The 25,967-nt window shown below is 43.6% G+C and overlaps 1 protein-coding gene and 1 long non-coding RNA gene across 2 annotated transcripts in view; one reads left to right on the plus strand and one right to left on the minus strand.

The window, feature by feature from the left end:
- Positions 1–8,326, minus strand: part of RAB39A (RAB39A, member RAS oncogene family) — a 30,377-nt gene extending 22,051 nt beyond the window's left edge. The window contains exon 1 of the mRNA XM_019469280.2: positions 7,578–8,326. Coding sequence (XP_019324825.1) covers positions 7,578–7,804 — 227 coding nt within the window. The 5' untranslated portion in view covers positions 7,805–8,326. The remainder of the gene's footprint in view (positions 1–7,577) is intronic.
- Positions 8,327–14,521: 6,195 nt separating this feature from the next.
- On the plus strand, positions 14,522–15,348 carry LOC128776117 (uncharacterized). The gene is made up of 2 exons (XR_008421041.1): positions 14,522–14,562; positions 15,132–15,348. It is a non-coding gene; the product is annotated as an uncharacterized LOC128776117 (long non-coding RNA).
- Positions 15,349–25,967: the final 10,619 nt, after the last annotated feature.

Here is a 25,967-nt window from a genome sequence, read left to right on the forward strand (position 1 = left end):
ACCCTGCTTGGGATTCTCTTTCTCTCTTGGTCTGCCCCTGCCCAGCTCACTTGCTCTCTCAAAATAAAAAAATAAACATAAGAAAAAAAAAAGAAGAACGAATGCTGTTAAGATTTTAAACCAAACTAATGTCAGCTAGCCATCAATATTTACTTAGTCGTGCTTATATGCAGAACTGCTTACCTGTATTTTGAAACACTTTTCACAGCTTAAAGTATAAATATACTTTAACCTTTGTTTCATGTTTTTCTGGAACTCCTAAAAGTCAGACCAGTACTTTATTACATAAAGTGATTCCTTTCAGAAAACAATGTTTGTTTGTTTCTACCATAAAAAGATGTTTTATGATAAGCCAGGTAGAGTGTGTGGGGTAGTAATTAAAGAAAAAAAGTTTTTAGTGTTTATTTATCTTTGAGAGACAGAGAGAGAGAGAGAGAGAAATAGAGAGAGCGTGAGTGGGGGAGGGACAGAGAGAGAGGGAGACACAGAATCCGAAGCAGACTCCAGGCTCCGAGCTGTCAGCACACAGCCCGATGCGGGGCTCAAACTCACGAACCTTGAGATCATGACCTAAGCTGAAGTTGGATGCTTAACCGACCAAGCCACCCAGGCACCCCTGGGGTAGCAATTTTTAAAGTGAACTTCCCTAAACTATGTATTAGCAGAATTGATGAAAAGTTGCTGACATTTAGGGATTTATTAAAATCAGAAGTATAGGTTTGCAGGTCTGCTAACATCAGGCAAGCATCAGGATGAGACATTCTCTCACTAGGTGGCCACCCTCTTTTAGAACAGCGATACTCCTGGCAAGACTCTTACTAAGTTGTTTTCGACCATGGGTAATTTCGTGTCTCTCCCTGAAGCCAAAATGGACAATGAAGGGATGTGAGGGAGGACAGAGGACAAGAACAGGCCGAGGACTCACTACCCAAAATACAGAAGAGAAGTGGGAAAGCCCCCAAAAGTCCCGAAGAACGAGCTTTACCTACTTTGCAATTTTGCCTAATGCCAGCCCAGGGCCCTTAGGTATCGGGCGTATAATATTTAGTTTACTTCAGGATGTATAACCACCTTCATGTACCAATAGGGGCACTGAGGTTGTGGCCACATCCACCACATCAACGGAGTTATTAAGAAAAAAGAAATTAAGACAATGACAGGTTTTTCTAATTACTAGCTTGTTTCTTGACTGTGCTGACTGAAGAGTCACTCAAAATGGTCTGAATGTCCCGAGGGGACAAGGCAAGTAATCTCTGCAGGATAAAAATATGTCTGGCTACCTGTGGCATCTTTTCACATTCCGTTACGCTTGTTAGAAAAGACGCTGGCTTGTTCTGACATACCATTTTACCTGGAAACACCACAGAATCCTTTTTGGGATGACTGGTCACTTCCTTCTGTGAATTTCTCTTTTCCAAAAAGTAGACCTTCACAGATACATTTGTGTTGTATGACTTGTCATACATACCTAGTATATTTGCATTTGTATTATGTGTATACGTATCTTAAAATGTGGCTGTGGGGAAGCTGATTCACTGGTAGTCAATGCGTAGCAAACGAGATGGTCAAGTGGCCCATGAGATTATTTTCTTCCGTGAGTCTGAGTAAGAGGCTCAGACGCTACGAGAACTGGGAGCTGGACGAGTTGGAGAAGAAAACGAACCAGAGTGAAAACCCACAAACTCTTGCTTTTGGAGCTTCCATACTTCCAGACACCTGTCTATTCCATGAGCCTTCGTCATTCAGGAGATCTGGATCATTTATAATTTATCCCAAGCATCTAAATTAATTTGGCTAGATTTCTGTTACAACACAAATAATTTAAAAAAAATTTTTTTTAATGTTTATTTATTTTTGAGAGAGAGAGAGAGAAAGAGACAGAGTGAGAGTGAGGGAGGGGCAGAGAGAGAGAGAGAGAGAGAGAGGGAGTCACAGAATCTGAAGCAGGCTCCAGACTCTGAGCTGTCAGCACAGAGCCTGACATGTGGGTTGAACCCACAAACTGTGAGATCATGACCTGAGCTGAGGTTGAACATTTAATCGACAGAGCCACCCAGGCGCCCCTGCGGCACAAATAATTTGAACCAGGACATTATTTTATCTGATTACTCAGTACAAATAGAGCCTTGCTTGTATCGTGTCTAAAACCTGGAACGACAGGAGACTGCAGTGATTGTGGAGCTTAACTATGGACAGTTTCTGCTCTGTTATGTGTGCAGTTGTGAACCCAGCAATCCAGGATTGGAAAATCTTTTTCTGTTAAAGACTATGAACTGTCGTAAAGAGGGTAGGAATCAAACACAAAACAAAAGAAAACAATTTAGTTTAGGCACTTAATGAGCTCTCTTGGGGCATCTGGGTGGCTCAGTCGGTTAAGCCTCTGACTCTTGATATCGGCTCAGGTCATGATCTCACGGTTTGTGAGATGGACCCCGCCTTGTGCTCTGCGTCCACAGCGTGGAGCCTGCTTGGGATTCTCTCCCTCCTTCTCCCTCTCTCTGCATCTCTCCTCTCCCTCTCCAAAATAAATAAACATTAAAAAAAGTTTCTAAAAAAATTCTTCTAAGGAGAAATAGACATTGCTTTTAAAATTAAAAATAGAGAACATAAATTAAGCCACTTTTACACATTAACTTTGTATCAATGTTTTGAAGGGGTAGGAGGGAACACAGACAGGTCGGAGCCAGAGGGACAGATGAGGGGAGAGAAGCCAGAAAGAAATAGGAGAGGAAGCGACACACTAACATAAAAAGGAAGGAGAGAAAAAGAGGGAGGATGGGAGGAAATGAAGAGGGACAGATCCAGGAAAGGGGCAATGGAAAAACAAAACTCAGCTGAAGGAGAGGAAGGACACGTGAGGAAGACAGAGATACACAGTAGAAGGGTTGCTAGAGAAGAGATGACAAGACAGACAGAGGGGTAGGGAGAGGTCCAGAATGTTCAGCTTGTTAGGCAGAGGCCATCCTCAGGTTCTGGGGGCCCAGTGGAGCGGGGCGGGGTGGGGGGCAGCGTCCCTTCTCTGGCACTTACCACTTACAGCCCTTTGTTAACGAGCTGGTTAATGGGCTCCTGAGGTCTCCCACTGCTCCAAACCTCAACAGTTTAGGGATTCCGCCTAAAGAATGCGACTGTACTTGGGGCGCCTGGCTGGCTCAGTCGGTTAAGCATCTGACTCTTGATTTCGGCTCAGATCATGATCTCAGGGTTTGTAAGATCGAGCCCCACATCCGGGCTCTGTGCTGACAGTGTGGAGCCTGCTTGGGATTCTCTCTCCTTCTCTCTCTGCCCCTGTCCCGCGCACTCTCTCTCAGAATAATAAATAAATATTAAAAAAAAAAAAGAATGTGACTGCACCAACTCACCAAGGGAGCTTCCCTGGGGTTGTACTCGTTAGAACACAAGTTATCATACATTTTCATATTTTTTTATTTTTTATTTTTGAGAGAGAGAGCGTATGCACAAGTGGGAGAGAGAGGCACGGGGGAGAGAGATTCTTAAGCAGGTTCCACACTCAGTGCAGAGTCCAATGTGGGGCTCAATCCCACAACCCTGGGATCATGACCTGAGCCTAAATCAAGAGTCTGACACTCAGCCAACTAAGCGACCCAGGCACCTGGATTTTTACCTTCTAAAAAGAGCCTGTCAAATACATTTGAGACATGCTGGTTTAATCAAGGTTAAACGGGCTTGTTACAGTACTTCTGAGAGCCTTTGATATGAATTTCTAAGAGAGTTCTACATGGGATGCAGGGATTCCCAACCTTACCTGGCCACAGAATTCATTTTTCAAGAGAATCACAAAGGTAACTGTTCTTGCAGAACACACTTCGAGAAGCATGGCACCAAGAGGCTGCTATTCTCTTTGCATCTGAGCTTTGCAATCACTGGCTGTAACCATAATACCCCGAAGATCAGACAACAAGGAATAAAAGGCAAAATCTGGTTTGAAGCCCTGAGGTTTCCTAGCCCTACAGCCAACACTGCTATTTCTTTATCTCACTTTATCTTTATTTATTTATTTTTTTAACATTTATTTATTATTGAGAGACAGAGAGACACAGAGCATGAGGAAGGGCGGGGCACAGAGAGGGGGAGACACAGAATCTGAAGCAGGCTCCAGGCTCCGAGCTGTTGGCACAGAGCCTGATGTGGGGCTCGAACTCACGATCTGTGAGATCATGACCTGAGCCGAAGTCGGTTGCCCAACCAACTGAGCCACCCAGGCGCCCCTCACTTTATCTTTATATTGCTTTAAGTGCTTTTTACGGGAAGTTCAAAATTTAGAACCTTATATTTGATGCCCTCTAATATTTATCCTGAGTCACCCTGTGCTGAACAATATTCTTGCTTCTTTTCCTGCGAAACTTCGTCCACTATGATGATTCAAAATTCAAAGTGGTGGGGTGCCTGGGTGGCTCAGGTCATGATCTCATGGTTCGTGAGCTTGAGCCCCATGTTGGGGCTTCACATGGACAGGCAGAGCCTGCTGGAGATTCTCTCTCTGCCCTCCCCTGCCTGCTCTCTGTCTCTCTCTCACAATAAATAAATAAACTTAAATTAAAAAAAAAAAAAAATCAAAGCGGCAATTGCTAGTTTCCCTGGAAAGCCCACCATGCTAGGTCCACATTCCCTTCTTCATGGGCACACGGTAGCTCATCTACCTGTGGCCTTTTAACTCCTTCCTCCTCAGTGAACTTAGAGCTGAAGGGATCTGTACCACATTGGTCTCCCTTGCTTAAAAGGAACATTGCTTGCTCTATTTCCAAAGGAACACTCTCCATTTCCATTCCCCTGTGTGGGAACACAGTGTTCGTGAAGAAGATGATGATGTCTCAGTGGTGGCAGAAAAATAAGAAGGTACCAGAATGATGGCTTAGAGCAGAGTTACTCCACCAACACGGACCACTTACCTTGATGAAACTGTCACACAAAGAGAAATAAACTTTTATCTTTAATGAAGGCACTGTAATTCTGACTTGCCTTAATGCAGGAATTTGACATTTACCCTCACTAACACAGTGTTAATAACAAAAACATTTGAGTGTTATATTATAATTTACGGTATGCTCACATAGACATTATTTTTGTAAACCTTTTTCACTTTGATTTTGTTTCTTCTTTTTGAAAGTAATTATTGTCTTCTAGCATGTGTTAATCTGAACATTGAAAGTTAAGGCTTAATATTTGTCAATTACATCTCAGTAAAGCTGGGGTGGGAGAGAAAATGAAGATTAGGTAGGGTCATAGTTATTGCCTCACTATTTTGTTCTGTTTTTTTAATGCTTTCAAACTATACTCTGAGTTGTCTAAAGTAGGTTCCTTTCTGCTCGTTTATGTACAATCAACAATAAACCCTCAAATATAAAATTCCCTATGAATTCCTAATGATATGACTAATACCTTCATGAACTATAGTGACTTTCTATGAAATAAAATGTATCTATTACTCAAAAAAGTATCTATTTTCTTCTGAAAAGACACAGAGTGGTTTAACAATGATTGTTTCAAATGCAATTTCATGTTGAAATATTCTGCTAAACTACAGAAAGCAGTATCGGAAGGTAGCTATTGAAATATGTATGTATTTATGAATACGTCTTTGGTAAAGAGCCAGACAAAATAAAGCATGACTCATTGTCAGTAAACATTCCCTAAATGTCCTTGTATTATTATGGGAGAGGTACCGTCTGGTTTTAATAATGTATATAAAACAAATTGCTATTTACATCTGCTCAAAGGCATTAAAAAACAATGATCTACTTAGCAGAAAGGACTTTAAAGTCTAACAAATTAATTATCCTTTACTTTGTTGTCAATAAGGTGAGGAATTACTTCTTAGGAAATAATTAGATACAATAAGACTTCACTACTTATGTTTCTTGTAGTTGCAACTCACTAGTTTCTAGAAGTTTAAGGTATAAAGAGTATGTTTTTATTACATTCATTTTAGAGGGTAGAGCAAGAGTTATTAGTAAATGCCTTTTTTGGGGGGGAGGACCACAAAATATCTTAAATTTCATCTCTGACTGAGATCACAGGTGATGGAATCTGCAAACCATCTCACAATGGTGAAAGAGGAAGGAATCTTAGAGATCGCAATAACCCCATTTTACAGATGAGGAATCAGAAGTTTGAAACCCTGTTTAACTAAAAGAGGCTTCTTGAGAAGGAAAAACAAGTTTCCTCATGGACTTCTAGGGACTGTACAATTCGAACCTTGAACAGTAACCTTTACCATCTCTCTGAAGGGCTGGCCTTCCCATCTTTCCACTCCACGCATGGGAGTTCCCGGATCGTGTGTGTGGATCAGTGTGTAGCTGGGAATGGAAAGCAGCACTTTACAAGCTGGAACATCCCCACAGAAGTATGCTGATCTCATTGGGAAGTGCTGGGGGCTGGGGCTGGGGCCGGGACGCCATGTTTGGGAAGCCCCCTCCTGGAGGACTGCATTTCACAAGCGGAGGACTTGCTGAAGATTGCAAAATGCTTGCTCAAGCGAGTTTTAGGTGACAATGCAATCTTAAAAAAAAAAAAAAAAAAAAAAAAAAAAAGGCCCAAACGCTACAGTGTATCAGATTTCCTACCTTCCTCTAAAACTAAACAAAACAACCCCCCCCCCCCAAAAAAGTGTCCTCCAATCCCAGAAATTTAAATACGCTTTATTACGTAGTTCGGTCTTAAACACCCAGGAAATGCAGGCAGATTACATCTAGTTCTTAGTGACATAACACGACCGTCTTTGCAAACTCTCGTGCGGGATCCCTCCTCCTCTACTGAGAACGCACGTTCTGATGTAGCACCACCCTGGAACGTTAAGCGCCCACGACAAATAACAGAAAAGCGAAAGTTCGTGACAAAACCTCAGGGCGTCTGTCTCCTCCCCACCAAACCACCGCAGATGACAAACTTCGAAACACAACTCAACCCTCACCAAACAGCACCAGGAGCCCTCGGCTGTGCCTGCGGCCCCGAGGTGGCACCGAGCAGCTCCCGGAGACGCGTTCCCACGGGTCACAGGGCCCAGAATTTCTGAGGACCATTACAGCATCCCCCTCCCTCTCCGAACGAGGCCCGGTGAGCTCATGCAGCAGGCTGGGGGTGGGGGACCCACCACCAACGTGGGAGCCCCACTCCGCAGTTCTCCCGGGCCGCGTGCAGGGGGAGCAGAAGGGGAGCTCGGGGTGGAGGGGGGGCGGGGGCAGGTGGCAGGGTCGGGGTGTGCGCAGCGAGGGGCGCCGAGTTTGGGGAGCAGGCAGCAGGGTGGTGTTGGGGGTGGCGAAGAGTTGGGCAGGGGCAGACAGATCGCGGAGCCAGAGGGGGTCCGCCAGGTGGGGGTTGGGGGGGCGACCCGGCTCAGGCGGGAAAGGGGGCGCAGGAAATGGGCGCCAAAGGGAGAAGTGAGAAATTGCGGAGGAGGAAGTCGTCCCTGGAAGAGGAGGGGCAAAGGGGAAGCGAGAAGGGAGTGTTTGCACTTTGGAGAGCGCAGGGCCGGAGCCTCCTCCGAGCCGGGAGGGGGCGGCCGACGCGCCGAGGTCCCCGGGGTGGAGGGGTGGGGGCGGCGGTCCCGGCGGCCCTACCTGAAGCGCTCCTGCCCCGCCGTGTCCCACAGCTGCAGCTTGATCCTCTTGCCCGGCTCGATCTCCAGCAGGCGGGAGAAGAAGTCCACGCCGACCGTGGGGTCGCAGGCGGGCGAGCGCAGCCCCGGGAAGCGGCCCTGCGTGAAGCGGTGCAGGAGGCACGACTTGCCCACCGTCGAGTCCCCGATCACGATGAGGCGGAACTGGTAGATCCAGATGGTCTCCATGGCTCACGTGCCCCCGCGGGCCGCCCCGCCCGCCTGCCCTCCAGCTGCCGGGCAAGTTTGGCGGCGGGAACTGTCCCTTCAGCACCGCCCGGGCGCCCGCCCGCCGGCTTCCAGCATATTCCTGCGACTGCAGCCGCCGCCTGGTCCCCGCCCTCTCTGGAGGGAGGGGCGGGGCCCGGCCGGCCGAGGGGCGGGGCCTCGGGCCAGGGGGCGGGGCGCGCGGGAGGGGGCACCGGGCTAACTGCGCGCGACTCCCGTCCCCGCCCTCGGTAAATCTCTTTCCCTGAAAGCTCACTGGGCGCCGCCGGGAAGGTGGGTGTGGCGAGAGGACGTGACGGCAGCGGCAGCCAATGAAAGCGAAGCAAGGGCTCCCCTCCGCGAGGGTCAGCCAATGAAAAGTGAGAATCGTTTTCTTACGGTCGTGGGGGCGGGTTTGTCAGAGCCAGAGTGGGCTTCTGCGAATAGGTCACTTCTGGGGCGCCTTTCTTCCCACGAAGGCCCTGCCCCTTCCCACGCCCCTGAAGGTGCCTGCCGACGGCGTCCTGCAGTCTAGCCTTGCTCAGCGCCGCCTCCCGCGCGTGCTAAGGCGAAGGAGTTCAGAACAGAATGGAAAAAAATTTGCAGAGCAAGGTCTGGATGCTTCTAGCAAGCGCTTTGGCCATTGCTCCTGCCGCCGCCGTGTATCTTCTTCCAGTACCACGAAGAGTGAGAAAAAGACCAGGTATCCTCTACATACTCTCTGGGGACTTGCAGCCCCGAGGGATACAGAAGGGACCAAAACAAACAAACAAAAAAAAAGTGAGATTTTGAGATGCTCATAAAAGCTCCCATTCTCCTGACTCCGTTCTGTAAATCGGAAAAATCCTATACTTGGCAGAGTCAGCTCCGGGATCCAGATAAACCAAGCACACCTGAATTCTGATGAGATCTTACTACTTCTCCATGCCTTTCTTAAAATTGAATAATAGTGAATTCAAGGTTCTAAGTGTATTTTTGCTAAAATAGAGTTTTCAATAAGTCCACCTTTTTTTCACACCCGCATCCAAACTTACACTATTTTTATTCATTCTCCCTTTCTTGTTTTGGAGACAAAGGTATCGCTTTCAATATCTCATTTAATTCCCTGTCACCCAGGGGATTTTGGACTCCCTCCCCCCACCCCCACAGTTGATCTTTTTGTCTGCTGTTTATACCTCATACCTCCTTGTCTCCAATTGTTTCTATTCCTCAGTGTATACAAACATGCTCAAGTAGTCACAGTCCTAAAGCCAAACAAAACATCTCTATTATATGCTTCTCCTTTAGATTTTTGCCTTCTCCATTATTCTCCTTTTCAAACATTAGGAAAGAACTACCTATACTCATTTCCTACCCACCAGTGAGTCTTCAGCAGCCTTCTCCATACCTAATGTACCTCTGAAATTATTTTTTTTAAGATTTTATTTTTAAGCACTCTCTACACCAATGTGCGGCTCAAATTGCAACCTGTAGGTCAAGAGTCACACGCTCCCCTGACTGAGTCAACTGGATGCCCCTCTGAAATTGCTTTTGATAGGTTGCCAGGGATTTTCTGACTATCAAATCCTCTACCCTCTCCTCATCATCTGTCTTTAGGTATCATTCTTCTTGACCTCCCTGTAGCTGTTATGGACTATAATCTGTTGTTAAAAGCTGATTGGCTGACCCAGCTCTTTTCCATAGTTCTCTTCTAGTCTTCCTCCAGGTAGGAATGGCCCCGTGACAACAGAGATCTGAGCAATGAGACTTAAGTAGGGCTTTTGGTAAACCTTTTGCTTTTCCAACAAGGGACTGACACCCATACTGCCCTTCACTCTTTCTCTTTTGCTTTTCCTTCCTACCTGGAAGAATAAACAACCATCCTGTGACCAGAGAGATGAAGGTTAGATGCTAAAGATGTTAGTGGAAGAGAGAGGAAGAGCATGAGTCCTCCGTGGAGTTGTTGATCTGTTGTGCCAGCTCTGGACATCTTGTTTGAGACAAACCAATTAACCCCTGTTTAAGCCACTGATGGTTGGATTTTCTATAAATTCAATCTAGATACTTTTGTTTCTCGGTTTCTACATAAGCATTCTTTCCTAATCTGTATTTTTTAACCTTATTCACTGACTTCTCTTTCTGTCATTCATTTCTTAAATATTGAAGTTCCTAAGAGACCCACTTTTCCTCTCTTTACCCTCTCCTTCCTTTTTCTATCGCTTTGAACAACCTCTGGTGACCTTATCAACTCCAGTGACTTCAGTTACTCCCATACCCAAACCACATGTCCTTTCCTTAACCGCTACTCTGTCTTGAGACCCACATTTCCAGAATACCTCTGTCCTTAAGTGTTGGATACACATTTCAGATTCATCACATCTGTGTTGGTTAGGATTCTTTGAAACAAACTCCAGTCAGGGTGATATAAAAAGATAAATGCACTTATCCTAAAGATACAGAGGTATTTTTATACAATCCACAAGCAGGAATGTAGATGGTGTCATAAAGGGATTGGAACTAGGAAAGAGAAAGCTGTAAGGAACACAGGCAGCATGTGTGTCTGCCTCTCTCATATTTACTTCCTTCTAACATCTGCTTAATTCTTACCTGCCTGTGAACCAGCTTTGTCTCCTCCTGAGTCCATTTGGAAGACTATGGTTGCTGCAAGTTCCATGTTAGATATCTAGACACATCCGGAGACCAATTTTCATTTTTCTCCAGAGACAATCCAGTTGGCCCAGTTTGGAACGGGCGTTTATATCAAAGACATAAGGCCAGTGAGACAGGAAGATGTAACAAGCCAATCCCTTTGGATGGGGTATATGGCATATTAGCAGTTCTGGAAGAAGGATTGGTCAGTGGCTTCCCTTTGTGTCAAAAATACAGCCTCTATAGTGTCCAAAAGTGAATGTAGATTTCTTGTCATGTTTCCTTTTCCTTAGTGTATTTAGTGTCTGTTCTAGCTCCCTGGACAAGTGAGAGCTTGTGCCCCTGAATCTAGGGGCTAGGGGTTTGTGTTTGTATCAGGAAGAGATGAAATTGGTCTAAAGGCAGCAGGATGTAGAGCTAAGGATAATCTAATACATAGCATCCTGGACAAAACTAAAATGGAAAGCAAGATAGGCAGCTCAAGTGAAGCATCTTAAAGAAACTAGGTAGATGGAGCAGAACATAGCTACAAGCCAACAGGATGCAAACGGGAAACCTGCCCAAAGAAAGGCTTCAATGAGAGGTCAGAAGCATAGCTTAATTCGACACCGTTAGCCAGAAGAAAAGGCATGGGACTTTTTATAAGGTCCCCAGCCTCAGGAGAGATCTAAGGAGATCCTTAGATCCTAACAAGGATCTAAGGTAAGGTAGTTTAGACACAACATTCAGGTGATTAAGATAGAATAAAAACTTCATCCATGCCAGACTCCCTTCTCTCCTTTGGCATACTCAGCCAATCATTAAACCTTGTTATGTTTACATCAGTGGTATCTTTCAGATTTATGACCTTTTCTGAACTCCCCGCTGTCACTGTCTTTGTTGAGTCTCTTATCATTTTGGACTGTACTGCTCAGGAACAGTAGGCATTGGTTTCCTAGGCATTGGTTTCCTAGGTCTGTTGTAACGAAGAACACTAACAGAATGGCTTAAAGTAACGTCTCATAGTTCTGGGGGCTACAAGTGCAAGGTGTTGCCAGGTTTCTTCCTTCTTTGGGCTGTGAGGGAGAATCTGTTCCAGGCCTCTTCCCTCGCTCCTAGTGCTTTGCTGGCAATCTTTGGCATTCTTTGGCATGTAGGTGTCCCATTCCAATCCTCCATTGTAATATGACATTTTTCCGGTATCTCTTCACATAGCCTTCCCTCTGTGTATGTGTGTGTCTGTGTCCAGATTTACCCCTTTTTATGAGGACACCAGTCACAGTGGATTAGGGCCCACCATAATGACCTCATTTTAACTTGATCATGGGCCAAAACTGTTTCCAAATAAGGCACGTTCTGAAGTCCTGGAGGTTAGGACTTCTTTGTGTCTCTTTTGAGGGATATAATTCAGTCCATGGCAGACTCCCATTTAGTTCTGCATTGCATCTAGAATTATGGCATTGAACACTTTTGATGACTCATTCACCCTAGGATGAAGTCTGAATACCTAATTGTGTGATATACCTCCAATCATAATGTGGCATCTGTGATCTAGTCAGTGACTTCTCTACGTGACATGCTATTTATGCTACACTTTTTTTCCCCAATGCCATTGCATCCTCTCATTATATCCCTTTCACCCTCCAACTGGTCAGCAAATTTCTGTTTCTCTTTCAAGGCCCAGAACAAATATTATGTCTGCTTTGTAATTTTTCTAAACCATTTATATCCCCAAGGAGAACTTATTTTTCACTCTCTGTGTTTCTACAACAGTTAAGCAAAGAGTACTCTGTACTTCTGTGATATCTCATATCTTCTATAATGTATTTCATTTTGAATTATGGCTATTGGTTTGACGGTCTGGTAGACTGTAAGTTCCTCAAGGCCAGATGCAATGATTAACTCATTGTTATTTCCCCAGCACACACACAGCTGGTGCATAGTGGTGCTCTATAAATGCTCACTGAGTGGAAATGAACTGTTAAGCAAAATTCTCTATGTCCCTGAACTTCTATATATATGCAGTCTGCACATAACCTGATGAGCTTCATAATGAACTATAATTAAGTTTATGATTAATACTATGATTAGTATAGGTTAATATTATATATTAATATACTATATAGATATAATATAGATTAATAATTATTCAAAGGCAAACTTTAGTATCTGCCTTTGAATAATCCATGAGTAATTTTAAGTATATTTGGATTATGCATGCTGGTACAAATAATTTAATATTTTAATTAGGAATGTTGTATTTGTATTTCTGGAAGTTTAAGCTTAGAAAATAAGGCACATAGGGGCGCCTGGGTGGCTCAGTCGGTTGGGCGGCCGACTTCGGCTCGGGTCATGATCTCGCGGTCCGTGAGTTCGAGCCCCGCGTCGGGCTCTGTGCTGACCGCTCGGAGCCTGGAGCCTGTTTCGGATTCTGTGTCTCCCTCTCTCTCTGACCCTCCCCCGTTCATGCTCTGTCTCTCTCTAAAAAATAAATAAACGTTAAAAAAAAAGAAGAAAAAAGAAAATAAGGCACATAGGACAGATTAAAAAAAATTTTTTTTAGTGTTTATTTATTTTAGAGAGAGAGAGCACAAGCAGTGGAAGTGCAGAGAGAAAGGGTAACAGAGGATCCAAAGCAGGCTTTGTGGTAACAGCAGAGAGCCCGATGTGGGGCTCCAACTCACAAACCATGAGATCATGACCTGAGCCAAAGTCGGATGCTCAACCAGCTGAGCCATAATTCCATGTATGAGCGAAACCATATGGTATTTGTCTTTCTCTGACTGCCTTACTTCACTTAGCATAATACTTTCTAGCTCCATCCATGTCATTGCAAATGGCAAGATTTCATTCTTTTTTTTATGGCTGAGTAATATTCCAGTGTGTGTGTGTGTGTGTGTGTGTGTGTGCGTGTGTGTGTGTCTGTGTGAATGTCTATGTGTGTGTATCACATCTTCCTTATCCACTCATCAGTCAGTGGACACTTGGGCTGAATCCATAGTTTGGCTATTGTTGATAATGCTGCTATAAACATCAGGGTGCCTGTATCCCTTTGAATCAGTATTATTGTGTCCTTTGGGTCAATACCTCGTAGTGCAATTGCTGAATCTTAGGGTAGTTCTATTTTTAACTTTTTGAGGAACCTCATGCTGTTTTCCACAGTGGCTCCACCAGTTTGCACTCCCACCAGCAGTGCAAGCGCGTTCCCCTTTCTCCACGTCCGCGCCAACATCTGTTCTTTCCTGTGTTGTTAATCTCAGCCGTTCTGAAAGGTGTGAGGTGGTGTCTCATTGTGGTTCTGATTTGCATTTCGCCGACCATGAGTGATATTGAGCATGTTTTCATGGGTCTTTTAGCCATCTGTGTGTCTTCTTTGGACAGACATCTCGTTCTTGATTCCACTCTTTCTCATCTCTCCATAAGTATCCCCTCAGCGAATTCTATAGGGTGTGTATTCAAAATATGTCTAGATTCTAGTCATTTCTCAGCACTTCCACTTCTGCCACCATGTTCCAAGTTGCCGTCATCTGTAGCCTGGATTACTGGAATAGTATCTAATTAGGTCTTGCCCTGCTGTTACTATTGCTATTTTCAACCTGGAAGCTACCACCCTGCAAGATGTAAGTCAGATCTCGTCACTGCTATGCTCCAGAACTTCTAATTGGTTCTGATGTCACTGCAAAAGTCAAATTCCTTGCCTTGGTCTCTCATTACCTCTTGGGCCTCATCTTCTCATCTTCACCTTCCTCTTTTTTTAAAAATTTTTTTTTTAAACGTTTATTTATTTTTGAGACAGAGAGAGACAGAGCATGAACAGGGGAGGGGCAGAGAGAGAGGGAGACACAGAATCTGAAACAGGCTCCAGGCTCTGAGCTGTCCGCACAGAGCCCGACGCGGGGCTTGAACTCACGGACCACGAGATCATGACTTGAGCCGAAGTCGGACGCTTAACCGACCGAGCCACCCAGGCACCCCTTCACCTTCCTCTTTAATACCTTCACAACATACTGGCTTCCTTTTTTTTTTTTTTTTTTTTAGGATTTTATTTTTAAGTAATCTCTACTCCTGGTGTGAGGTTCGAACTCACAACCCTGAGATCCAGAGTTGCATGCCCTACTGACTGAGCCAGCCAGGTGCCCCAGACTGGCTTCCTTGATGTTCCTCAAACAGGAGAGGCAGGCTGCCACCTCAGAGCCTTTGTACTTGCCCTTCCCTCTGGAAGAGCTCTTTCCTTCTGTCTTTGCATAGCCTGCTCTCTCACCTCATCCAAGCTCCACTCGAGTGTCTTCATTTGACTATATTTAAAACTGCCCCTCCACCCCCTTGTCTCCTTTATCTTTCTCCTTAGCACTTACTACCATATAACATAATATGTATTTTACTTATTATTTTGTTTATTGTTTGCACCCCCCAAGAGAATGTAAGCTGCATCAAGACAAGGATTTGTGTTTTGGTCTGTTTTATTCACAGTGGTACTCCAGTGCCTACCACATCACCTGGATTATCACAGGCAGTAAACAAATATTTGTTGAATACATTTAAAGTTTCCGCAAGTTTCCCTCCAGAAGACAAAATCAGGGTAACTGATAAGGGTTTTTTTTTCCCCAAGATTTTATGTTTAGTAATCTGTACACCAACATGGGCTTTGAACTTAAAACCCCAAGATCAAGAGTTGCATGCTCTACCGGACTGAGCCAGCCAGGTTTCCCGATAAGGGATCTTTCAATTGAAAAGGTAGTGACATTTAATTTCAGATACAAAGACTGAAGACTTTGGATGGGAATTAAAGAAAAATGTTTCTGGATATGGAGAATAGAGAAAGAGTTTTACCAGTTAGAATTTTGTATTTGTAAATGGAGTGTTTTGTAATCTTTTCCTACCACTGATTGATTTTGATAATAAATTTGGTGTTGAAACTAGCTGTTCTCCAAGTGGTTCTACGGGGAGTCGTGAGATGGATGACTGAGGGCTCCATATGAAGTGATTAATATCCTCACTACCCTCAATACCTGATCCTCAAAATCAGGAGCTGATCACACTGGAACTAAAGTTCTCATTTGTACCGATTAGCTAGCCTCACTTAACCATCTTATAGGACCTTTTGAGACAAATAGAGTTTTCCAGAGTGTATGAATAGTGTGGACTGAAATAATTGCATAAAATTAGAAGTCAGTTTGAAATGTGTATGCATGCCATTCTCAATACTCTAAAAAACTATGATCTCCACAATTCTTTTCTGAATAGGGCGGTTCATCCAAAGTGAATCAGAAGTCAATTTACACTTTAAAAATATACTAATTTTCAGGATGCCTGGGTGGTTCAGTCGGTTGAGCATCTGACTCTTGATTTCAGCTCGGGTCATGATCCCAGGGTCATGGGATTGAGCCCCACATTGGGCTCTGTGCTGAGCATAGAGCCTGCTTGAGATTCTCTCTCTCCCTCTCTCTCTGCCTCTTGTGCGCACTCTCTCTTTGTCTCTAAACAAACAAACAAACAAACAAACAAACAAAAATTTTCTAACTTGTGTAGGCATTGTTTTTATTTTGTTATGTTTGCCCCACAAGAGGCATGTGGATGGTAGAATTTCCTCTGTATACCCCTCTGTACTTAGAAGATACAACTCTATAGCCATTGCATTGTGAAGGCTTTTGCCATTTCTCAGTTGGACCAATGTCCAGTTCCACTCCCCATCTCCGATACAGTGAGCTTATATAAACATTCAGGAATTTAAACGACCTCAATAAACATGGGGAGGGAGAAAAAAGCCTGAATCGACAGAGTTTAAACCTGCAGTGGTTGGGGGGAAAAATAACTACATTAGGTCATTCAATAGAACGGAGACTCAAAGACGAAGCTGAATTGTAGGAAGATAAAGTTATAGTTCGTTTGCATGCTCGAAGCAGTAGGCTGAAAATACTTGCCCGCTAAAAGAGGAAGAACTGATCCAAATGATAGCTGACATATAAGAGTGATTCAAATACGTGTGTACTCCAGGAAAGTATGCACATCCTTTCGGACACAACATGCATCTGAGTCTCAGGACTTTTGTGAGAAATACATATGTGAGTGGTGAATGAAAAATCTCCCAGAATGCGTAGCTGAATTTGTCACGTCGTCCCTCTGGAATGCCCATGGTGGACTTCTTATATCAGTTGGTTGTAGTCTTGTAACAGTGCCTGTCTGTCTCTCTTGCTTCAGAAGTCATTCAGGTTGACTAAATTCTGGTCAATTCCATTTTGTATGTATCTTTCAAATCTGTCTATACTTTGTCTTTCCCGGTACTGTTGCCCTGATTTTGACACTTAACATCTCTTACCAGAATTGTCATAAGCTCAATTCCTCTGGTTTTGTCCAACTCCCAAAGATCTTCAAGAATCTTTCTAATGGTTAGAATAATCATATTACACCTAGCTAAAACTATTTCAAATATCCCATGTATATACATATACACAACGCTTAAAGAATAATGTCTAAACTTACTAGAATGGCATAAAAGATATGCTTTGGTACCATGGGGTTTTCCTTCATCTTCTATTTTCTGTTCGCTTTTACATTATTATGCTATATGTGGCTCCTGAAATGCCACGGTCTAGCTCAACACCATATACTTTGCATCTGTAGCGTTAGCATTAGATTAGGCCGTGAGTGACAGAAACAACAAAATAACAATGACTTACATATGAGGGAAATTTATTTCTCCTTCGTGTAAGAGAAGCATGAAGTTGCACTGTCTAGGGTCAACAGGGCGGCTTTACAAAGGTAGGGACCCAGGCTCTACCAACATAGAGGAAGCACAGCTCTTAAACCCAGAAGAGAAACTGAGTTCTTTTGACGTCGTTTGATCCCTAGCATCAAGCTGTAGCTAAAGCAAGTTATACCCTTGGATTTTTAAATTGCACGTGTGCTTGTAACTTCAGGCCGCGGTACCTAAGGTGAATAAGGAAGAAAATGAGGACAAGAAAACTTCGATAGACTGAGTCCTTGGGTAGGTGCTCTTTTTTTTTTTTTTTAATTTTTTTTTTAATGTTTATTTATTTTTGAGACAGAGAGAGACAGAGCATGAACAGGAGAGGGTCAGAGAGAGAGGGAGACACAGAATCTGAAGCAGGCTCCAGGCTCTGAGCTGTCAGCACAGAGCCCGACGCGGGGCTCGAACTCACGGACCGTGAGATCATGACCTGAGCCGAAGTCGGACGCTTAACCGACTGAGCCACCCAGGCGCCCCATGGGTAGGTGCTCTTAATGAGGTGATGCATGTGGCAGTGCACTACTTGGGTACAGAACCTGGATGGGCAGCAGAGAGATTGAGGTATGAGATTTGTGAGTTAGGAAGTAAGCGGAACCGTTTCTGGTGATGATATTTATGATGCGACTCTGGAGAGTAGGTACCTCAGGTGGTATAGATGAAAACTGTCCATAAAGAGGAGGCAGTCAAGAAAGTGAGAGGCCGGTGAGTTTGATGGCTTCATATAAATGCCCCTTGGCGTAGGCCAACATCATGTCAGAGTTTAACTTAGCAATAACAGGATTGTCGGAAGCTGAGGTCCACTTCTCTTCTGGTTCGGTCTTTCCTAGGGATAGATCTTAGTATGAGCTCGGGGAATAGCCCATTCAGTCATTCTTCCAGAAATATTATTTGTCTGACTTTGGATAAGTATTGTGAGTTCAAGGTCATTCTTAATGCCAGGTACCTGGGGTGTAGTTCAAGGTAGAGTCATAAATATTAATAGTGATCTGGGCTGGGGATAGGATTGACAGCTTCTTTTGAGGGCAGAAAAGTCTGGAAGGGCATGGAGTTAGGTCAATACTTTTGGGTATGGCCTAGATTCTCCTCAGGCAGCAGTTTGGAATTCATTCTAGCACAAAGATGCAAGGGTCTTTAGGACCCCAAAGTTCAATATAAGGAAGCATGACTTTAGGGACTTAACCTGGAAAATTTTTACATCAGATGAAACTACATGTCTGTCTCAACCATTCACAATGAAGATACATGTCAGCAACTCAATGAGTTGTAAAAGTTTATAATTGACAAGCAAGTTAAACATTGGTATCTGTCTTTCACGGGTAAGAATTTATTGTTAAAACAGTTGACTTTTTAGAAGCATTTCTTGTCTGAAAATAGAGAGCAGAGTAGTTATAATAGAAACATTTAAAAGTGATTCACATTTAAGATGGTTAGTTTTTTGTTTGTTTTGTCTTATGTCTAGGGACTTGTAATCTACTGGCCGAAGAGCAGTATCATAAGGTACAAACTAAAAAACAGAGGGGCTGGAACATAGTTTATCTTTATTCCAGTGGAAATTGCTATCTGTTTTATCAAAAGGCCATTTCTACCAGTGAACAGGTTATTCACAAATGAAGAAATATAAATGGCCATTAAGCACTGAAAAAAATGCCCAACTTCACTAGTAATCAAAGAGATGAAAATTAAATCAATGATATGCAGTTTTTACCTATCAAATTGACAGTTTTGCTGAGGGTGACTAACCTGATGATCGATCACTTTAGTTTTCCCTTACCTCACTTTTCCCATCACTGGAAATTAAATGACTCAAACGTTAGGGTATAAATCATCACAGTGAATTTCAAGATCATTAAAGAAAGCAATGTTCTTGGAATCTCTAAACTGAGAACGTAGAAGCAAATTTTCCTCTAATTCCAGACCTAAAGCATTTAGAAAATTTCCTCTACACAAATGCTCAGAAATCAATATTATTGAGGCAGAGCAAAAAGAAAAAATTGGCTCTCTTCCAATTCTAAACCTTCTCAGATGCCATTTTTTCTCATTGGAAGTCCACCAAAGAGTGTTTGGGACCTATTCACCTGATCAGAGCCAAATGCTTGGGCTCTTTTTATTCCTTAAGAAAGGATGTAGCTTTTACTACATTTTCTGTCAGGCAACATTTCATTAGAATAGGCAGCCTGAAATGTAGCCTGCATTCTTCACTTATGCTTCCACGGAGTTGCTGCAAAAGAGTGCCCATTTATTTTTGTTAAATACACAGAGACCTAGTGAATTTTGTGTGTGTGTTTTTAAGATTTTATTTTTAAGTAATCTCTACACCGAGTGTAGGGCTCGAACTTACAGCCCTGAGATCAAGAGTCACACACTCCACCGACTGAGCCAGCTAGGTGCCCTGAGACCTAATGTGTTGTAAGAGTCATTGTTATGATCCTCCCTTAGTTAAATATATTGAACAGAATTTCCTCAGCATCCTAAAGATCTCAAGAAGAAAAAGAAAAAAGGTTTTTCGTTTCCTAAACCACCGTCTACGGTTCTCTTCAGATGATGGTGTCTGGCCAGTAGTTCTTTGACAGCTTGGATGGTCATGATTTCAGCCTTGTTTTCCAAGGCTTTCAGGGGGGGTCAATAGGGACTAAATATTATGTGGCCACCTGCTACCTGTGCCCCCAACCACATCCTGCCATACACACGAGCACGCTTTTCTTCTTCATCTCCATCCATGACCACCAGCATTGGGCTCTGCTCTTCAAATACACTTCCCACCACCTCCACACATGCCATCGTTAGAGCTGGAAGAGACCTGAAAGATTATCCAGTCTAGTGAAAGCCCATCGTCTTAAGTTTAATTTTTGTCAGAGCCTAACAATATATAGTGGCAGTTTCAGCTAAATCCCCTATGCAACAGAGAACAGCTTCCAAAGCATCTTCAGGCCAAGGTGCAAAAATTTCAAGAGACGCCCCCCCCCCCCCAAAACTCCTATAGCCCTGTCTATGTGGAGAGTGTAAAGTCACGGGTTGTGGGTGATGAGACATGAGTTTTGCAGAGAGCTGGTGATGTGCTGTGAGCTTCTCCTCCCCTCCCCAAGGATGCCTGCCTCACCTCCAGTCCGGGGAAAGAGCCTCAACAGGACCACTCACAGAGTTCAATATGTGCTCCCAGCAGTTGGGGAATGTGTGTGTGTGTGTGTGTGTGTGTTTAATTAATGCTTATTCATTTTTGAGAGATGGAGACAGAGTGTGAATGAGGGAGGGGCAGAGAGAGAGGGAGACACAGAATCCAAAGCAGGATCCAGGCTGTGAGCTGTCAGCACAGAGCCCGACGTGGGGCTCAACTCACAAGCCATGAGACTATGACCTGAGCCCAAGTCGGAAGCTTAACCAACTAAGCCACCCAGGCACCCCAGTTGGGGAACGTGTTTTAACTACACCTGAGAAATCTAAAGAGGGAGGGGCTGGAGGATCAAAGCAGAGGTCTCGATGTGTTGGAACTAACCTGATTTCTCTACTTTGTTGGGGGGAAGGATGAGTAAGTGTCTTCTTTGGACCACAAGGAATCGTGCCTGTGAGAACCCAGCGTGGAAATGTCCCCGTGTCCCCTGCTGCGGGTGCACCACTGGATGCCTGCGGACTGCGGAAGGGGCAGCCAGCACCGGTCAGAAGACAGAGGCTTGCACCCATGTCACGGGACTCGCAGCCGAAAGCTTTCTAGTGATGTGGGATTTGTGAAGACTGCACGAAGTCTGCCAAGCTGCCCAGGTTTAAAAAAAAAAAAAAAAAAAAAAAGCTGGTTTAAAATCTTCTCTGAGACCGGAGAGCATGATGGCCACATCGCCACCACAGTGCCCATTAGGTATGAATTCTGCTTTCCTTTCCTTTCTTTTCCATGTCCTCTGACCCTGGAACGGCCAAAACCCAGGGTTGGCAACATGAGGGAGGGGAAGCACTAGGTGGGGTGGAGAGCGGTCGCTGTCTTCCTCCTCCTCCCCAAGAGCAGGCTTCTGGCTGCAACAGGCCAGAGTTGGGGGTCAGGGATTGGAGACTATCCTCGAATTGACTGTGTGTTGTGTGGCCTGAAGAGAATAAGTGGACATTTTATTATCTAAGGACGCCCTGAAACTAACTGGTGTGACTTTTTACCTGGAGCTGGGAGACAAAGGGTGCCCCAGAGTGGCTGTAAGGGACCCAAGGGAGCAAAAAAGGGCCTCTCAGCCCTTGTATTGTGCAGCACCCCGTGCTGTGACCTTCGCTACGCATCCCACCAAAGCCTACAGAAGGCACGCTTCACTGCACACAGGTGCTAATTCAAGTAACACGCTACTGGGTGGCATGGTCTATCAACATCTCACCTTCTAACTGTCACAGCTCCCCACTCCTTCCCGAAAATCCAGGCCACACAATCCCAGATTCCTATCCTTGAATATTTATTGCGTACAATCCTTTCAGGTACAGATAGATCACAAAAACCAGCCGAGCTGTTTTAAGTAGAAAAGTATTTAGTGCAGGAATTCAGTGGTGGAAACTGCGGACAGGGCTGGAGGGCCGGGCCGTAGGTGGGGACGCCAGCGACGACGACTCCTAGAATAGCACTGGCTCCTGGAGCTGCCATGTCTGCTCTAATCAAGATGCTGGGGGAGGGAGGAGGAATCAGCGATTGACTCCAGGACCATCCCCTCCCAGCTTGGATACAGGGACCAGGGTGGCTGCCGCTAATCTGCTGGCTCCAGAGCCATTTTACGCTCGATATATCCACAGCAGCAAAAAAAAGGTGCCATACGTGTTATGTATTTTTTAAAAGTTTATTTATTTTTGAGAGAGACAGAGCATGAACGGGGGAGGGTCAGAGAGAGAGAGGGAGACACAGAATCGGAAACAGGCTCCAGGCTCTGAGCTGTCAGCATAGAGCTGGACTCGGGGCTCGAACTCACAAACTGTGAGATCATGACCCGAGCCGAAGTCGGACGCTCAACCAACTGAGCCACCCAGGCGCCCCAGATGCCACGCGTGTTACATACCCAGTGTCTCCTTGACTCAGTCCTGAATTCACGTGTCTGAACATGCATGTGATTGATAAAACTGAAGTCTTCCAGAGACACGGGTGAATGTGATTTTAGCTTTCCATCCGCTACACAACCAGAGAGGCACATGAGATTAGGACACTCAGTGAGCCAATCCGCTGCACCTGCTCCACCATGGCTCTTTCTCACTTGATACACTTTTTGACTTGGTGGATTACATTCGCCAGCAGCTTCCCAAAAAAGGATGCATAGCCAGAATTTTTTGAGAAATTTCATGTCTAAAATGTCTTTATCTTCCAATTTACCTAACAGTTTGCCCTAGTGTTTAATGGTTGGAAATCATTTTCCATTAGAATTTTGAAGACACTTTGGTATTTTCTCCTGGGTTCCAGGGTTGTGGTTAAGAAGTCCATTGCCATGTTGATTCCTACATGTTTGTGCGGAAACGACTGGCTTTTTCCCCCTCTGATCCACTTTTCAGATCCTTTCTTTATGTGTGGTTTTATAAAATGTTACAGCGATGTGACTTTCTCTTTTGCTGTGGATTCCTTCATATGGATACTCTTGCTTTTCCATAACAGGATATTTTTGGTATTTGTTTTCAATTCGAGAATTTCCTTTTCTTCATTCCTTGATTCTCTTCCTAAAATGCCTTCCTCCTCTTCCCGAAATGCCTCAAAAGTTGGACGTATCTTCTGATTTTGGATATATCTTCTGATTTTCTTATTATCTCCCTTTCCCCATCTTTTTGCATCTTGGTTTCACTTCTTAGTAGATTCCCTCAACTTTATCTTTCAATCTTTCTGATGAACTTAAAATTTTTCCTACCAACCTTTAATTTCCAAAAAGTTTTTGTGGTTGTTGATGCTTTCTGATTATTTTCTTCTTATAGCATACTGTTCTTGTTTTGTAGATTCATCATTGTATTATCTCTCTGGTGATATTATTATCTTTAAAGCTTTATTTCAGTCCCAGCTTGGTCTTTTTTCTCTGACTTCATTTTATTCTGTTTAGTGGCTTGTTTCGGCTTCTGACTTTCCACACTAGGGTTCAGCTTCCTTAATTCTGCTAAGTCAGCTACCAACGGTTCCACTACTTTCATCTTCGGAAATTTGGTTGACACTCTTATCTGCTGACTGCTGTCAACTTTCCTTCTCTTTTGTCCTTGTGGGTTTACGTCTTCCTTTTTTGTTTTGTTTTGTTTTTAGTTCATCTGTTGACTATATCACTCCCTGGGGTTTTGGAAAGGAACAAAGATAAACACACATGTTCAATGCACTATATTTTAAAATGACTTTCATTTGATGTGTGAGGCATGAAGATCCAGGGGAGTGAGGTGCTGTGCCCAAGGTCCAAACAGTAGTTTGTGGCAAAGCTAAGCTAGCCCTTAGTTCTTCTGATTTAAATTTAACGTTATTACCTATTTCTGTTCTACCATTCCTTCCCTCCTATCATGAGCACTTGCAACTCTCTGATACTCTTCCTATATTATTCATCCATTCATTTATTCATTCATGTCCTTCCCCAACCCATCTTCCATACTGTCTATATGCAATTGCTAGAATCTTGCCCAGCACAGATTAAACACTCAATATTTAATTATTCAATTAATAATGACAAGGTGGGTGACCCATACCGTAGATTTCCTCTCACTTAGGATTATGCTTTTAAGGAAGACAAACTCTTCTCCAGGTGATGGTTGATGAGAGGATTTTAGACATGTTGACTTGGGGTTTGGGAAGATAATATCTAACCTTCTCTCTTAAAAGGCAGAAGACAGGGTGATTGGCAGCATGGAATTTGAAGACAGAGGTAGCTTTCAGTCTTGAGTTCAAATTCTACTACTGCCTCACTTAAAACGTGCATAGCCTTTTCCTCCTTTTCAAAAGTCTCAGCACATAAGTAAATCTGAGTTTTAAATCCCCAGATCATTGTATTCTTTTAATTAATTCTCCCCCCCCCCCCCGCCATAATTGTTCTCCTCTTTTGGAGTTCTATGGTATCTGTTTTTGAAGAAAGAGGAATTTCTTCCTTTGTTTGCATGGGTAAGTGCTAACCATATTTTATAGAACTTGTGTGAGTCTACTCCCCACCCCCAGGCTAGAAAAATCATTTTTTATTGTCTTTTCCTAAATCTTCAGAGTATGCTCACTATCGTGCTTAACAATGCTTTGGTTTTTTATTAATACTAGACATACATTCTGACCTTTAGTGCTTTTGGCTGAAGATCACAGGAAGATAGTATAGCAAGTTATTACATTTTACTTCTAGCCCTTATTTCTAATTGGTCCATTACTTCTTGGTAACTTAATAAAGCTAAGAATAAAAATCCTTTCAGATTACTGAAGAATTCTTTTGTAGGTCATATAGAAATTATTATTGTGTTAAGGCTTTATTCTGGGAAATACCAGACTATGGCAGAGCTCCCAACAGGTTTCCCGAAAGGTTACATAGACTAAGAATCTGTCTCATTGGATTACTTTTGCCTTCCAAGTATTTGAATGTGTATAATCTTTCCTAAAACAATGAAGTGGTATACTTTCCTTCTGCTATTGCAACTTGGATGCACATGGAGGCAGTACAGTCTAATGGACAGATCCAAAGTTGACCGACCTGCTCTCACATCCGGGATCTGTTGTTGACCAGTAGTAGGATTATGCTCACCGGTGTGTGTTATTAAACCCATACCTTTGTATTTCCACACATGAAAGGTTGCTTTCTGAATTAACAGAAGAATATTGCACATTTGGAAGGGCTACATCAGTTCGATATCAGTGGGTAGTAACAAATCACTTCCGAGTGACAGACACAAATTTTTACTGTATGTTCTCTATACATCTCCATCTGGATGTCTTAGAGGCATTCCGAACACAAAAGTCCAACGTAGAATTCATTATTTCATTATTTCCCGTGTCAGACTTGCTCCTCTCCCTAGAGTCTTCAAGAGGAAAAAAAAAATCTTTTGTGCCTTGCAGTAGTCAGAAGCCGGAAGTTAGCCTCGAGTCCCCCTTCCCCTTCACCCGGAAGTCCTATCAGCACTCAACTTTATAGACTGTACTTTCTAAATATGTTCACGCTCTGTTCCCTCCTTTCCATCCCTAGTTTAGGCTCCCTATTAGCTTTGCCCGGACTATGACACTTACCTCCTTACTAGCATTTCTGCCCTGTCCTATCCATCACACACATTAATGTCTCAACAGTCAGGACTTTCCTAAGCTTCCTGGTGTCACAAGGCTTCAGGAGGCATCGAGCTCTTGAAGGCATGTTCCTGCTGACCTTTCTGACCTTGCCTTTTACCACATCTTCATGTGCCCTCGGTGAGCCAGTCACACCTTGTGTTTGTAATTCTTCTTCCTTTTGCCTGCCACGTTCTGTTTCTTTGTCTACCAAACCTCTACTTTTTACGAAGCTGCCTTATTCAACTCAGTGAAACTATTCCTGATCTCGTTACCCTCTCAGTGCTGTCTCTTGCCTTTTGCATCAAGAACCTCCTCCGTTCTACCTTCCACGGAAACCACTATTGAACCCTCTCTGGAGACTTGATGTATCTGTTTAAGGGCCCAGACTGTGGAATCAGCAAATCTGGGTTTGAATGTATTATCTATTAACTGTGTGACTTTGAGCAATTTGTATAACCTCTCTCGACCTCGGTTTCTTGTTCTATAAAGTGGGGATAATAAAAACATGGTAAGCACATAATGATAATAATAATAAGCATTATTATTATGGCTTCATTTTACTTTATTTTAATTGGTGATTTATATGTCTGGTTTCCTGC

Source organism: Panthera pardus, unplaced genomic scaffold (assembly GCF_024362965.1).
Source record: "Panthera pardus isolate Hobbes unplaced genomic scaffold, ASM2436296v1 HiC_scaffold_12, whole genome shotgun sequence".
NCBI classification, from domain to species: domain Eukaryota; kingdom Metazoa; phylum Chordata; class Mammalia; order Carnivora; family Felidae; genus Panthera; species Panthera pardus.